General features: G+C 49.4%; 1 protein-coding gene across 9 annotated transcripts in view; it reads left to right on the top strand.

Moving 5' to 3' along the window:
• PTPN3 (protein tyrosine phosphatase, non-receptor type 3) overlaps positions 1–13,568 on the top strand; it is a 98,644-nt gene that overhangs the window by 33,562 nt on the left and 51,514 nt on the right. For 4 of the 9 annotated variants that reach the window (XM_015568769.1, XM_006771149.1, XM_006771150.2 and 1 more), the window contains exons 3-7: positions 2,652–2,759; positions 2,836–2,881; positions 5,430–5,508; positions 10,208–10,252; positions 13,039–13,091. In XM_015568769.1, the coding sequence (XP_015424255.1) occupies positions 2,652–2,759; positions 2,836–2,881; positions 5,430–5,508; positions 10,208–10,252; positions 13,039–13,091 (331 nt within the window). Of the gene's footprint in view, positions 1–2,651; positions 2,760–2,835; positions 2,882–5,429; positions 5,509–8,377; positions 8,505–10,207; positions 10,253–13,038; positions 13,092–13,568 lie in introns of those variants that run through there. The other 5 variants (XM_015568770.1, XM_015568768.1, XM_006771155.2 and 2 more) reach the window with 4 other exon arrangements.

Raw genomic sequence — 13,568 nt, 5'->3', positions numbered from 1 at the left:
GAGTCCCGTCAGCCTGGCCGTCAGCGGCTGCCCGGCCATTCTGAGTTGAGAATGTCTTTGTTACCGTCACGCTGCTGCCAGTGTTGCCTCCCTAAGCTCCCAGCAGCCTGGTCAAAGCTTCCTCACGTTGAACGTGAATTTGAGGGCCTGCTGTCAGCTGAGCGTCTCGGTGCCTTATATTTTTGTCCTCGTGGGGATTGTTTGCACTGTCTCATTCAGACCCTTCAGCCCGGACTGTCTTCACCAGGGGCGGGCGTCATCAGGGAAGCTGACCTGGACATCGGTTGTCCTTTGCCAGCCCAGGGAGCGAGCTGGCCATGGACCAATGACCTCTCGCGGGATGGGGACGGATTGGGAGGAGTGTTATTATAAGTGTGCCCCTTTATTATGTTTCTGTTTCTTTTGAGAACTGGGCAAGATGTGTACAAGAAATACTGGAATGGAGGCGTTACGCACTCCGGAGGAGGAGAGGCAGGGCAGGGGGAACAGGCAGGCTTTAACATTAAGTGGGCCTGAGTCAGGCAGACCATCCTGCGGCCGATGGCACAAGACACGAGTTTTCCGGGGCCTGTTTGCTGATGGTGACTTTGCAAAGACGAGACATTGTGTTTAAAAAGAGCACGTATTAGCATCATGTCTGGCTCCTCGGAGATGTTCAGTGGATTATAGTTATTAATAATAGATTAAGCCTGGCGGGTTTGGCTCAGGGCATAGAGAGTTGGCCCATGGACTGAGGATCAGGAGTTTGATTCCGGTTCAGTGCACGTATCTCAGTTGCAACCTGGATCCCTGCCCCTGGTGGGGTGTGTGTGGGAGGCAACCGACCGATGTGTCTCTCTCACATCCGCGTTTCTCTCTGTCTCTCCCCCTCCCTTCCAATCTCTAGAAAATCAGTGGGTAAATATCCTCGGGTGAGGATTCACAGTAATGATAATGATAATAATAATAATATATTTAATCTGATATAAAGTCGTAGAAGTAACCATTTCAACACGGGGAGCAGATAGCGCTTTGACGCATTGAGAGAATGTCTCCATTTAGGGGGAGAGAATCTCATGGTTCGGAATGAGTGGGCCAGTCATCTTTTCCACACCATCATGATTCCCTTGGGGTGGAGATTGTCGAGGCAGAGGAAGTGGCAGGTACAGGCCCTCGGGGGTGCGGAAAGGGGATGTGTTCGGGCATTGGGCGTGTCTCGTGTTCCCACATCAGATCAGATAACATGAGACCGAGCCAAGGCAGAGGCTACAGGAGGGGCCTGACAGTTGCCTAATGTCCTCCTCCTGGTCGCTGCGACCTATTTTCAGGTACATTATCTGCACCCCTCCTCACCCCCGCCCAAAAAAAACCCTGCTTTTGCTTCTTCTATACACGGTCTATTTCTGACTCAAATTGTCCTTCAGTTAAGTGGTTTGGTTCAAAGGATTCCTTAGAAGTCAGAGCATTAAAGTAGACTTTGCAGCTTTCCCAATGCCCCACACTGTTTCCCAGCCCCTGCCTTTGTGCCGGGGTGCCTGCTCCAAATGGCTTTTCTCAGCTCCTGCACCTGGAGGGGAGGTGTCGCGCAGCCCGCCACCCTCCCAGACCCCCACCCTCCCAGACCCGGGTCAGGGGCTGCTTGTCCCCAGGCTGCGTTGAATGTTGAACGTTTCTGTTGTCCTCTTGTGTGCTCACTGTGCCCTGAGCGTTTCACAGCCCTCGACAGCATTCCACACCCCTCAGCACAGTGCAGCTTCTACCGGCTGGCCCCTCAGGAGGGCAGGAGCAGGACACCCACTGTGCCTCTGTCCCCATGCTCAGCCTCGCGCCTGCTCCATCTGCTCTGAGTGGTGAAGGCGGCCGAGTCCCGCTCTGGATGTGAAGTGTTTGCATGTCCCCACCGGCTTCTCACTTCACATGACGAGGAGCAGTGAGGCAGATAATCCCCCAGGGTGTCACATGCCAGCTCACTTTGAGGGTATTTTGGGTGTCATGGGAGTGTTCCTCGCCCTCTTCCTTCACGTGGTTAGCAGAGAGTTTGTTCATCCCTCTGGACACGTCCGTGCCTCCTGAGGAGCCTGCGGGAGCCCGTGTGGGATTAGCGTGGTGCTGGGGATAAGCCATGGGTGGGGCACCAGGAGGTGCTCCCACTGTGATTGCTGAGTTTCCCAATTAAGGCATCATCACTTGGGAATCTCAGCTAAGGGGAAGCAAGAAGTCTGACAAAATTAAACTGGACGGTCTTCAGTCCTGCTTATGTCGTTTTTCCTTAGCCTACTTCCCAGACGTACCATGCGGCTTCTTAACTTGAACTTATTAAAGCATTTCTTGTCGCGGGATGTGTGTGCACATAAAATCTCTCTGAATGTTTTAACTCCTATTTACAGTAAAGATTTTAAAAAATAAAATGTTATTTTTTAAATTGATTTTAGCAAGCGAGGGAGAAGGGTAGACAGATAGAAACATTGATCAGCTGCCTCCCGCATGCCCCCTACTGAAGGTCAAGTCCACAACCTGGGCATGTGCCCTGCCTGGCAGTCAAATCCCTGACCTCTTGGTTCATGGGTTGACACTCTACCACTGGACCATACCGGCCGGGCTGCAGGAAAGATTTTTAACCACTAGTTCTTAATTCGTTTTAAAATTTTACCCACTCGACTTTTTATTCCTAGAAACAGGACACCGGTCAAGTTCTTCTGGACATGGCGTACAACCACTTGTGTGTGACCGAGAAGGAATATTTTGGTTTGCAGCATGGCGATGGATCAGTGGACTCTCCCGTGAGTACCATCCCTTTAAGATGTGCTAGGCTTCTGCACAGTTTGGTTTTTTTATATCTTATGTTTTCTTAACCAGCAGAGGTGGCTGGAATCAAGCAAGCCCATCAGGAAGCAGTTAAAAGGTGGGTGTGACCTTCTCACTCATTGGGACACTCAGTCGGTGTTAGTGTATCACGGCCCAGTTCTCCCCTCCGAGCATCAGCGTGCCTGTAACATCTGGAACCTGGACTCCAGGTGGTCCAGGCAGCGTGAGTGAGATGCTTCCAGACCAGCCTCCAGGGCTCCTCACCAGCGGTGAGCAAGATGGGGGAGGGTGAAAGAAGGCAGCCAAGAGCCAGGGAACCCACTTTCTTCTTACAAGGAAAGAGGATGGCCTTTCTTAGCCCAGAGTGAGAGGCAGGGTGGGAAAGAGAGACAGGCACACACACCTAGTCCTTCCCAGCAGCTTAATTCCAATCACGGGAAACCAAGGCATAGATGATGTCACAAGTGTAACATACAGCTCATCCACCGTGAGAGGTCCCAGTGCAGGTTAATTCCCAGTTTGGTGGGTTCTGAACATCACACTCTATTTCTCTTTATGCACCTTCTGCCCCAGACAAACCTGGATGACTTGCTGGGCCCCGCACACTCCTCTGTGCCTTCCCTCATTCTGTTCCCTCTGTTGGGAATGCCTTTCCCTTTTGCTCCCTATGTCCAAATCTTGCCCTTCTTCAAAGCTGCTCAGATCCCATTTCTTTCCCTCCTGCAAGTCCTGGCTCCCTCTACCCCCGCTTACATTTATACCATCTGCTTCACGTGCCCCAGAACACTCTGTCCTTCAGCTCATAGTTATCTGCCTTTCTCTTTGTCAAGGAACTTGCAGTTTGCAAGGTGAGGGAGGATGGCCTTTCTTAGCCCAGTGTGAGAGGCAGGGTGGGACATCCTCTCTGCACTTCTACCAGTGCCCACCCCCACACACACAGGAGGTGGCCAGTGAGTGGTTGAGGGGTGAAGGCAGATGGATTTGTACACAAAAGTGTGCACGCACAAATGCTGCACCCCAGCCCCCAGATGGGAAGGAGCCGAAACAGTCGCCCAGACCCTGATCCCAGAGCTGCTCTCACCTGGAGCCTGGGCCGCAGAGTCCCTGCCTCCCATGAGCGTGCACTTGGCATTCAGAAGTACCCCCAGGGAGCACAGAGCCTTTGTGCAGATAACCCCCGGCCGCATTCCAGTTCACAGAGGGATAAGTGCACACAGGCACGCACAGGTGCTGTCCTTCATTCTCTGACCGATGCATTCACTCAGCTAATGTGCCCCGAGCTCAGACTTTGGCAAGGCACTGGGCTCAGCTCTGGGAATCTGGTCCAAATCAGATTTGGACCCTGCCCTTAAGGAGCTCACAGCCGAGTGTGGGGACTCTTGACAAGGGGAGAGACAGTTGTAGGATAGTTTTGGGCACATGATAGGATGCTCTGGGTGCACAGAGGAGGACGCGAAAGACTTGGAGGCATGTCTGAGACACACAGTGACAACTTACAGAAGGAGATGGGGGGAGCAGGGAGGCCATCCCAAGGCAGTGGGGGGACTTAGCTATCCCTTGATGCGCAGGTGGTCGGCCCGCACTCAGTGTCCCAGCACCACACACTCTGGCACCCAGGCACCTGTACACAGGTACAATCATAGGTGCACACACACCAATTGAAGTCTTTGACCCAAGCCAGAGATCAGAGAGATGATACTAAAGAGAGGAAAGGGCGGAGCCCAGCATGAACTAAGGTAGAGGAGGTGAGTGAGAGGCCCCTGGTGGAGAAGGCTTGAGTTTCAGAGAGCAAGTAAGTGCTGTGCACTTAGATAGGGCCAATGAGTATTACTGAGTAACAGAGGGGGTGAGATTGACATTAAGAAGAGCATGGATCTTAGCAGCACAACCTGATACTCTCCTATTGTTATAGCTAGCAAAAGAAATGGGCTTATTTTATTCATACAAGTGGCTTGACTCTTGATCGTGTTGCATGAAGCCATAGTTGAGTATGTTAATTATGTAATATTTGCTAACATGTTAATCACTTCTGGGATTCACTTAGCATTAAAAGCATGATGTGTCTTTTAGTATAAAAATGTGTTTGAAATGTGGCCTAGTAGAATCAGAGACCACGGGGCTATCATTCTCGTTGTGTGATTAGCTATGTGACTGAAGGCAAGTCACACCTCTAAGCCTGTTGGCGTATGTGTAAAAGGGAGCTAGCAGTAGCAGCCTCGCCTGTTCATAGGAGTGTTAAAATCGAGAATGTACAGGGAAATGTTTGAAAAGTGTAAAATCACTATCTGTGGGAGATAATATTTATTCGTGAATTTTGTATATTCTGCTGATTTAAGGATTTTTTACATTCCTAACACAAATAATGGAGTGCACCGTTTGAACACAGCCCTAAGTTAAACCTGTAATAAAAAGTAGATAATGCCTCATTCTATGCTGATGCTGCAAAAAAATATTTTACTTCTTGTAGACGTGATGATTTCTGAGCAGTCAATTAACTTATGCACTCCTTTTTATAAAAAATTAATGCTCTTAATGGGAAAGCTATAGTGTAGTGAAAAAATGCATCACTTATGGGAGAGCAGCCACTTATATACATTGACTATTTTTAAAGGGAAAATTTAATTTGTTTTTGAAAAATGTTGTAGGAGGTTTCCCCTGTACCCTGCATTTTCGAGTAAGATTTTTTATACCTGATCCCAACACACTGCAGCAAGAACAAACCAGGTAATAATATTTTTTTAAAGTTTTCTACTTAGTATATAAAAATGAGTGATCACGAAAAATGTATTCTTTTATTTTATCACTGTGGCCAAATACTTCATTTGTATATAACTGTGCCATCAATTATGATCCAATTAAAGAGTGTGTGTGTGGGGGAGTGGGGGTGGTGGCGGGTAACAGTGGTTGAAATTTGAATCAGCCCATTCCTGTCCAGTCTTGGTCCTGCCTCTCTCCCCTCTTGACTCATGTGATTCCCAGTGCACTCCCACCTGGTCCTGCCTCCACCACTGGGTCCTGCCTCCCTCACCGTCCCCGCCCCTCCTGCCTGTAGAGCTCCTGTGTTCAAAGAATGAAGTCCTTTTCTGCTCATGCAGGCAGGACTTGGAAGACAAGTTTGTAAAACAGACATGTACAGATCAAGGAGCACGTGTCTCTAAAGGGCTAGAATTGAGGCTCTTCAGGATAACAGGCGCTCTCTGAGCTAAGCATTCTCTGTCAGATCCCCGTGCAGGAGCCAGAAAGAAGAACCAACTGGGCCAGCTTCTCTCAGCAGTGAATCCGCCAGTGCAGACGGTCTTCGAACCAGATACGGGCTGTGATAGGAGTTGTTTACCCCTCAGGGCTTGGTGTCTGGCCCCAGCTTTGTGCTGGCCCTGACACGTGGGTTTTCTGGGCAGAAAGGTGTTTGGAATGGAGGGGGAGGGCACAGGAAAGTTGTGGCTGTTTGAACAGGTACTAGGCAAATTCTACCATGCCTCTGTTTTTCCCCATGGCAACTTAAGCCCTTTATTATGGGTACTTTTATTTTTCTGAGGGAGGGAAACTTCCACCAGGAAAAGTAATGAACGGATGTTCGGGAATATTGAATCCTGTTCTGTGCTCACTGTGGCCGGGAGACCACCACCAAGCTGGCGATGTCAACTCACACGTAGAATGCCATCTTGTTTTTTACCCTTTCTTTTTCTTTAATGGTAGTCACATGATCACATTTTACCTTTGAATATGTTTGAAGGCCAAATATTATTAGTCTATTGCTCTGTTTTGCCTTCTTTGTGCACCTCTTCCCCTGCAGTAGCAGACACTGGCGATTGGACTATGTTTACAGTGAAGTTAAATTTCAAGCCGGTATAAGAGATGTCCATCAGGACTCATTGGGTAACCATGGCCGTGCGCACTGGGGTTTGTTTTCCCCCGTACTGGCCCTTTACCCTGGTGCGCTGAGGGACGGTGTAGTGACGCGCCACCTAGCAGGTCAGTTCCTAAGCCCAAGGACGCAAAGTGAAGACATTGTCTATAAGAATATGTGTTTGAAATGACCCTACCAAGGTTTCCCTCCCCAAGCCGTTACTAAAGAGCAAGTTCTAGTCAAGGAATGCTTTTAACCCTTTGCGGTCCAGTGTTATTTTTGGAATTCAAACGATCTGGTCCATATTAATTGATGGGATTGAATGTTGAACTTTTTAATGTTCTTATTGCTCGACGTTGGACCTGCTCCTAGCGCCTGGTCTGTCCAGTCAGCCTCGAGGTTGGACCGAAAAGAGTTAAAATGGCATGATGGGTTATGTATATATTATGTGTGTGTGTGTGTGTGTATACATATGTATTGGTTGGACCGAAAAGAGTTAAAATGGCATGATGGCTATGTATATATTATGTGTGTGTGTGTGTGTGTGTGTATATACATATGTATAATGCGTTTTTAAAATCATAACCCCACAGTAAAAATATGTTTTGATTCATTACACAGGTTATATATAAATTACTCAGCAAACATTTCATAAAACAATAGGAAATGCCAAAGTATTCTGAAGTCTTCTGATGTTCTTTTTCCTTTTAAAATGCCAGTTGTGGCCCATTAAATTGCTTTTACTACCAGCTAATGGGTTCCAACCCCACGTGTGAACTGTGCCGCCTCAATTTGTGATTGTCCCCCACCCCCTCTCTCCTCCCTGTGATGCTCTCCAGAGAGAGAACTTGAGTGAGGGGTTGCTGGGCAGCCTAGTCCAGTGCCCCTCTCCAGCACCCTCCCTGGTCACTGGACGCTCACTACTGTGCCCCATGGGAAGGAAGCTCACTCCCTCTGGGAGCCAACAGAATCCTTCTGCCCCGCCCTGACATTGAGGAAACCATAAGGAGTTCAGGATAAAGGACCCGGATGGAAGCAAGGGCTGCCCTTGATCTGCAGGTGGAGAGGGGGATTGGATGAGCTTGGTTGGTAGAATTCTGTCCAGTGGGTGGAGGTGGCAGAGGGGGCAGGTTTGGGCTTCAGGTGAGTAATAGGCTAATTTTTGTTCTTATCTAAGTCCCATGTAAAATTCAGTTTGTCCATGTGTTCCTTCTAAATCCCACCCCCCACCTCCCATCTTCAGAGAGGTGGTTTCCCCAGTGTGGTGCAGAGTAGAGCTGTCACCTCCTAGGATTTCGGCGCCAAATTTCCCTTTAATGCAGCAGGAGCCCTGGCAGCAGCCACCCCTCTGTGTGTGTGTGTGGTTGGTTTGTTTTTACTTAAATGAAGATTTTTACCTGCGTTCCTGGCACATAGTATTTCCTGAAGCCCCAGCTCTGTAGTTTATCCAAAAGTTCCCAAAAGTTAGAAATTTAGCTCCCGAGAGTCAGAGAAGGAGCACAGAGGTGGCATTTGTTTCCTGAGGATCCAGGCAGGGAGGCAGGGATTGCTTTTCTCTGAAGTTGAGCTCCTGGATGGGGTGTGCTCTAGGATCGATGGTTGCATTTCTGAAGACAGGCACGGCCAGCCTCTCTTCTCAAAGTCTTTCCTTTATTCTAACTGCAAAATAAGTGTCCCCTTGATGGTGACCTCCACAACGGCTGTGTCTGATAAATGTAGATCACTCTAAACAGAATTTCATTTACTGGCAGACTCAAAATGAGGCCCTGTACATCTGGGAGGTCCGCTCAGGCCAGGCCTCATCCCCCTATCCCAATCCCTTCGTGATGAGGTCATAGGGTTCACTCAGGAGCTTTGCCGAACATACAACAAGGTAGCGTTTGATGAATGGTGATGTCCAGGCTCATGTTCTCGCTTATATCCCTAGGAAGATGCTCCGATTAGCCGGGCTCGTCTGTGAAAGCCCAGCTTTTCCATGGGATTATCTCTAAGTCCCTCCCTTCTCTTCTTTCTCTCAGTAGTGTTGTGGAAGGAGAGAACACTTAATTCTGGTTGAATGTCAGCTGGGATAAACAGAAACAAACTAGAAAGGACGGATTATGTTCTAGGTGGAAAAGGTAGAGATTCCATTATGGAATAAACACGAATCAGCAAGTCTGTGTTCTGCCGTCTCTCAATGCTGGTCTTCAGCACATTAAGGGAAGCTGGTAATTATAGTCAAAGTAATAACATCAAAGTTAGGAAATAGATCCTAAGCTTTTTAGCCATTAGCCACATAAATTTGTAGCATAGTCAGATTTTTCCCATAGCTTAAGTGTCCAGGTTAAAATAAGACATAACTGACCCCACATCACCTCTTTGAACCTCAGTGTTCTCATCTGTAAAAAATGTAGGTGGTGGTCCCTACCTCACAGAGTTATTCTGAGGCTGAAATGAGGCAGTAAGTTCTAAAATACCATGCATGTGGCCCAGAACTGTGCAGATAGGAAGTCATGATACCAGGTGAGGCATTCACGTCTCAAAAGACCAGCACCTTCACCTTTAAACATAAATTTGAAGGAATCATGAGGATGATCTGTTCAAATTGCCAAAATGATCTCTCTCTGGCCCCTGAGCACTTCTGCTGCATCTGTATTGTATTTCAAGAGGTTTCGCTTTTGTCATCTTGGCCAGACACTGGCATGTCTATCCCATTTGAGTCCCGGCTTTAAAAAAGAGTGGGAGCTAGCGGCCAAGTGTCACGGGTGTGCCGCATCCCGAAATAGAACGCTCCGCAGGGCCCTTCCCAGCCTGCACGGCGCTGCGGATGCCCCGTCTCCCGTTACCTGGCTGGAGGGCAGGCTCACAGGCTGGTGAGGGGCCTGACGATTTACTGAGCTCTGCCCACACGTCACGCCCCGGGTTTTGAAGTGATATTGCTTACAAAGAAGTGCCGAATCCAGCTTGGCGGTCCCGGCCTGCAGTTGACGGTTATGCTTTTGCTAGAGCACCCACAGTTCCTGGGGCACAGGAAAGAACCCAGCTGGGTGCTTGCTCCCCAGCCAAGGAGATGTCTCCACAGACTCTCCTTTCCTCAGCAACTCCATGCAGAGCGTACGTGGATGTGCAAATGTTGTGTCCCGAACAGCAGCCCCTCCAGTGTGCAGGGGCTGCCGGTGCCAAGGCCTGTAATTCCTGGCGCTCTCAGACACCCCAAGTTTGATTGGGGAGGTCCAGGCCGAGGGTCTGGGCACACACTGACCAGCTGGCCCTTGATGGGCTGCTTCCACCCTGTCCATCCCTGCTCAGCCACCCCTAGGACAGCCTGTGCTGGTGTGAGGCTGGCTGGCCATCGGCCCTGCCAATCAAGACTTAGGCAGCCACGTGAGCCATTATTCCTGAAGGGGCAGCTTTGAAATGTGCAAAATGGTACCTGATGCTTTAGATTAAAATGTGCCTTTACTAGTATTTTATTTTTCCAATGTACAGGTCTTATCCTTGATGCATCAGTGTTATTTTGGGTGTTGTTGTTATTGTTGTAGTTTTTGCTTATTTCAATTTGAGTATGATGAATTAATGAAAATAATTGTTTCATAGGCATTTGTATTTCCTACAACTGAAGATGGATATTTGTGAAGGAAGGTAATGAGAATTTTGCATTCCTTTTTTCCCTGTCAGCTGCCAGATTAGCAAAACCCCTGCTTCTAATCGCATGAGCATGCGCCCCTGGTAGCAACACTAAACGTCCCCTAAGAGTGGATGTTGAAAGCAGCATTCCATACGCTTTGGACATGTGTTCACCTCCATCCTGGTTTACAGAGGCGAAGGATCGATAACATTCTTTTCGTGTTGTTTCAATTTTGTTATAAAAGGTCCAGATATCTTTCTGGTAAAGACCTGAGGAATTTTACAGGGAGGGAGGGACCCCGAATGTGAACAGGGCCTCCTTCAGGAAGGCAGGTCAGGCCTCATTACGCCCACTTTGGAGCCCCTAGTACCTGCGGGTGATTCATTTCCTCTCCGGGACACTTTGCTCAAAGACATGAGCACCTGCCCGTGATTCGGCACTTCTTGGGTATCGGGACCATCTCAGTGGCTGGAAAGTGAGGCGCAGAAAGCTCAGGGAGGGCGGGAGACGCCAAGCCAGTGGTCCCTGAGCCACCTCCTCCAAGTCCTGAGTTTGCGCTTGGCTTACGGAGGAAAGTGCAGCAGGTAGGCTGGTGGGGACGGCTACCTCATTCCCATTCCCCGCATCCGCTCTCCTGCCCATGCAGTCCTGCTGAGGAAGGTCTGCAGGCCTCCGGCGTGCTTTCGGAAGGGAGCTTGCAGACTGCTGGGGAAGTGATACCAGAGCCCACGAAGCAGTGAGGACCAGGCTGAGCGTGGAGAGCACGTGGTCCTGGGGTTTTAGGAGGAGGAGGAGGAGGAGGAGGAGATGCAGGTGTGGGCTGGAAGTCTTTGTGCACTGCTGCAATGAGCTGGGGTTGGGGTGGTAGCGCAGTGAGGAGGTGTGTCCCCCTGGGTGGTGAGTGAAAGGATACCCCTCCCCTCACTCATTCGTTTGTCTCACAAACACTTCACAAGCACCTGCTATGACACAGGCACTCGACTGTGATGGTCAGTGGGGCAAGGCCCTGCCCCTTCAGGAACTTTCAGTCCAGCTCTCCAAGTGTTGGAAATCGGTCATCTTCAGTTTTTTCTTCTCCAGACAAAATACCCCTTGATAGTTTTATGTGAATTGATAGAATTCCTGGCTGAGAACCCTGGCATCCTTGTCACTATCAGGTCTGCAGGTGGCCCTCACCGCCTGTCTGAGGGGAGGTCCTGCCGTTACCAGCTGCTTCTCAGGACCTTTTGACAGATCTAGTGGATCTAGTTCGCGTTCCTCCTCGTGCCCTGACCGAAGGCTTCAGTTCCTTCTGCTGAGATAAGCGATCTCGTCCCCCAGGTGGAGACCCCAAAGCCCGGAGAGAAGGAAAGGGGTCTGTTAGGAAGATGTGGCCTGTGAGCGGGCCAGGCAGGAGCACAGTGCAGGCTTTCGGTGTTCTCTACTCGGTACCATATTTACGCTCTGAGTGGAGATGCTTTCCTTTCTGACTTACTCGTAGGCTTGCTTCTTCCATCTAGACTGGACCCCTTTAGCCTCTCCCCTAAGATGTTCCCAAATCCCATTCAGCTGCTCTTTCTGTAGCAAGAACCCGGCTTAGATTCCACTGAAGCCCATCTTGGCAGGAGAGCGAATGGCTGATGCGTGCTCTCCCCATGGACTCTCTGGGTCTCCAGGCGAAGGAAGAGACAGTGAGCATCCCTGGATGTGTCTCCAGACTTGGAGAGAGCATTTAGAAGTGCTAGTCGGGGCCCGGCCGAGAGGCAAGGCTACCTTCCCAAGCAGCTGCAGGGCCAGCACACAGGGCAGCGCCCAAGACAGGGAACCTTGGCGGGCCAGCCGGATTAGTCAGAGAGGTTGAGGTGACTCATATCTTCATGGGCTGCCATGGAAACCATGTGTTTTCTTCACTTTCCCATGGGTTTGCTGGGAAGAATGCTTTGAAAATCTGTCTCTCCACCCTGCAGGCCTTCATTCGTGCTGCTGCGTTCAGCCCTTTCCCAATGCACCCCTCCCACACAGGGTGACCCTGCTCCAGGCCTGCTGGCTGGGCTCCTAAGTAGAGTGTGGAACCCCAGGTGGAATGGAGAAAAGGGAGCACTCAGAGGATTTGAAATATGGACCACGGCAGAGATGGAGCCACTGGCAGAAATGGGGTATCCTGGAGGGCAGTGAGCTAGAGAGGGTAGAAGAACCAGTCCAACCTGGAGGCTGTGGACGCTTGGCAGATGGCAGGAGACTGAGAGGTGGACAGAGCGTTCCCCCTAGACTGGAAGCTTCAGGGAGCAAACAGATTTAGGAATCTTAAACAACTAATTTAATTAGGTAATTTAAAACTCACTGGAGTTTTAAAATTCATAACGCTTTTCTATTTTTCCCTTTTAAGAGGAGGTCACCCTTCTAGAAAGTGAGTAACTGAGATTCATTGAGTCAGCAGACCTCAGGGATTTAGTTAGAAAGCCCTATGAAAAGTCTCATGTCTTTACCAGAAAGATACGAAGGTCGCCCATGGATCTAAGCGTTCAATTTTCTCTTAGTGATATGAGCCTGGCCTCTCTTGACCAGCCAAAACCCTGGCCAACCATGACCTCCATGGTATATGTATTTATGTATATTATTTTAAACATGAAAAAGTGTTTTTCCATTTTCAGTAATCTTTAGTGTCGCATTCATCTTTACTGCTTGCTATTAGTTGTGTCATAAAATTGTCTTTGCTGTGATTCATGGTTGTGTCTCATGCTTCACTCAAGAAAGAAAAGACAGGTGATCAATGAGTGTTTCGGGCTCGTGTGCCTTTGCTAATGTGTTTTTCTTCTGACAGGTTGACCTGCCCTCTTAACTCAGCGGTGGTTCTAGCATCCTACGCAGTACAATGTAAGTCACAAGGGCGTGTCACGAACGGACGGCTTGTTCTGACGCATGTATCGGGAAGGTCATCGGCTTCTCCTGTTTGGCTGTGTCCCTCCCTCTCCTGTGGGGGAAGCGTCTCTGGTTGTCCAAATAGTTCCTCTCTCAGCCTGACTTACTGTCTCCTTCAGCACAGGGCTGTCGCACTCAGGAAGGTGGTTGAAGGAAAAAGCGTAGATGAGCTGTGGTGTGAGGTTTTCTCCCCGGGGGAGCCCATAAAACGGAAGACACCTATCGCCCATTACCTTTGCCAGAGGCTTTGCTCACATTTTGGATTTGATTTCCACAACCAACCCCCGTGGTCACGTCTTACAGACCTGGAAACCGAGGCCCGCCTAAGTTACGGAATTTGCTGGAAGTCATTCCTGCCACTTGCTTTATGTCACTCTACACGCTGCTGGGATCTTAGGAATTTATTTTTTAGAGTTTCCATAGAGCTCATGG

This window comes from Myotis davidii, unplaced genomic scaffold (genome assembly GCF_000327345.1).
Source record: "Myotis davidii unplaced genomic scaffold, ASM32734v1 scaffold64, whole genome shotgun sequence".
In the NCBI taxonomy this organism is placed as follows: Eukaryota; Metazoa; Chordata; class Mammalia; order Chiroptera; family Vespertilionidae; genus Myotis; species Myotis davidii.
This window is presented reverse-complemented; position numbering and strand designations above follow the sequence as displayed.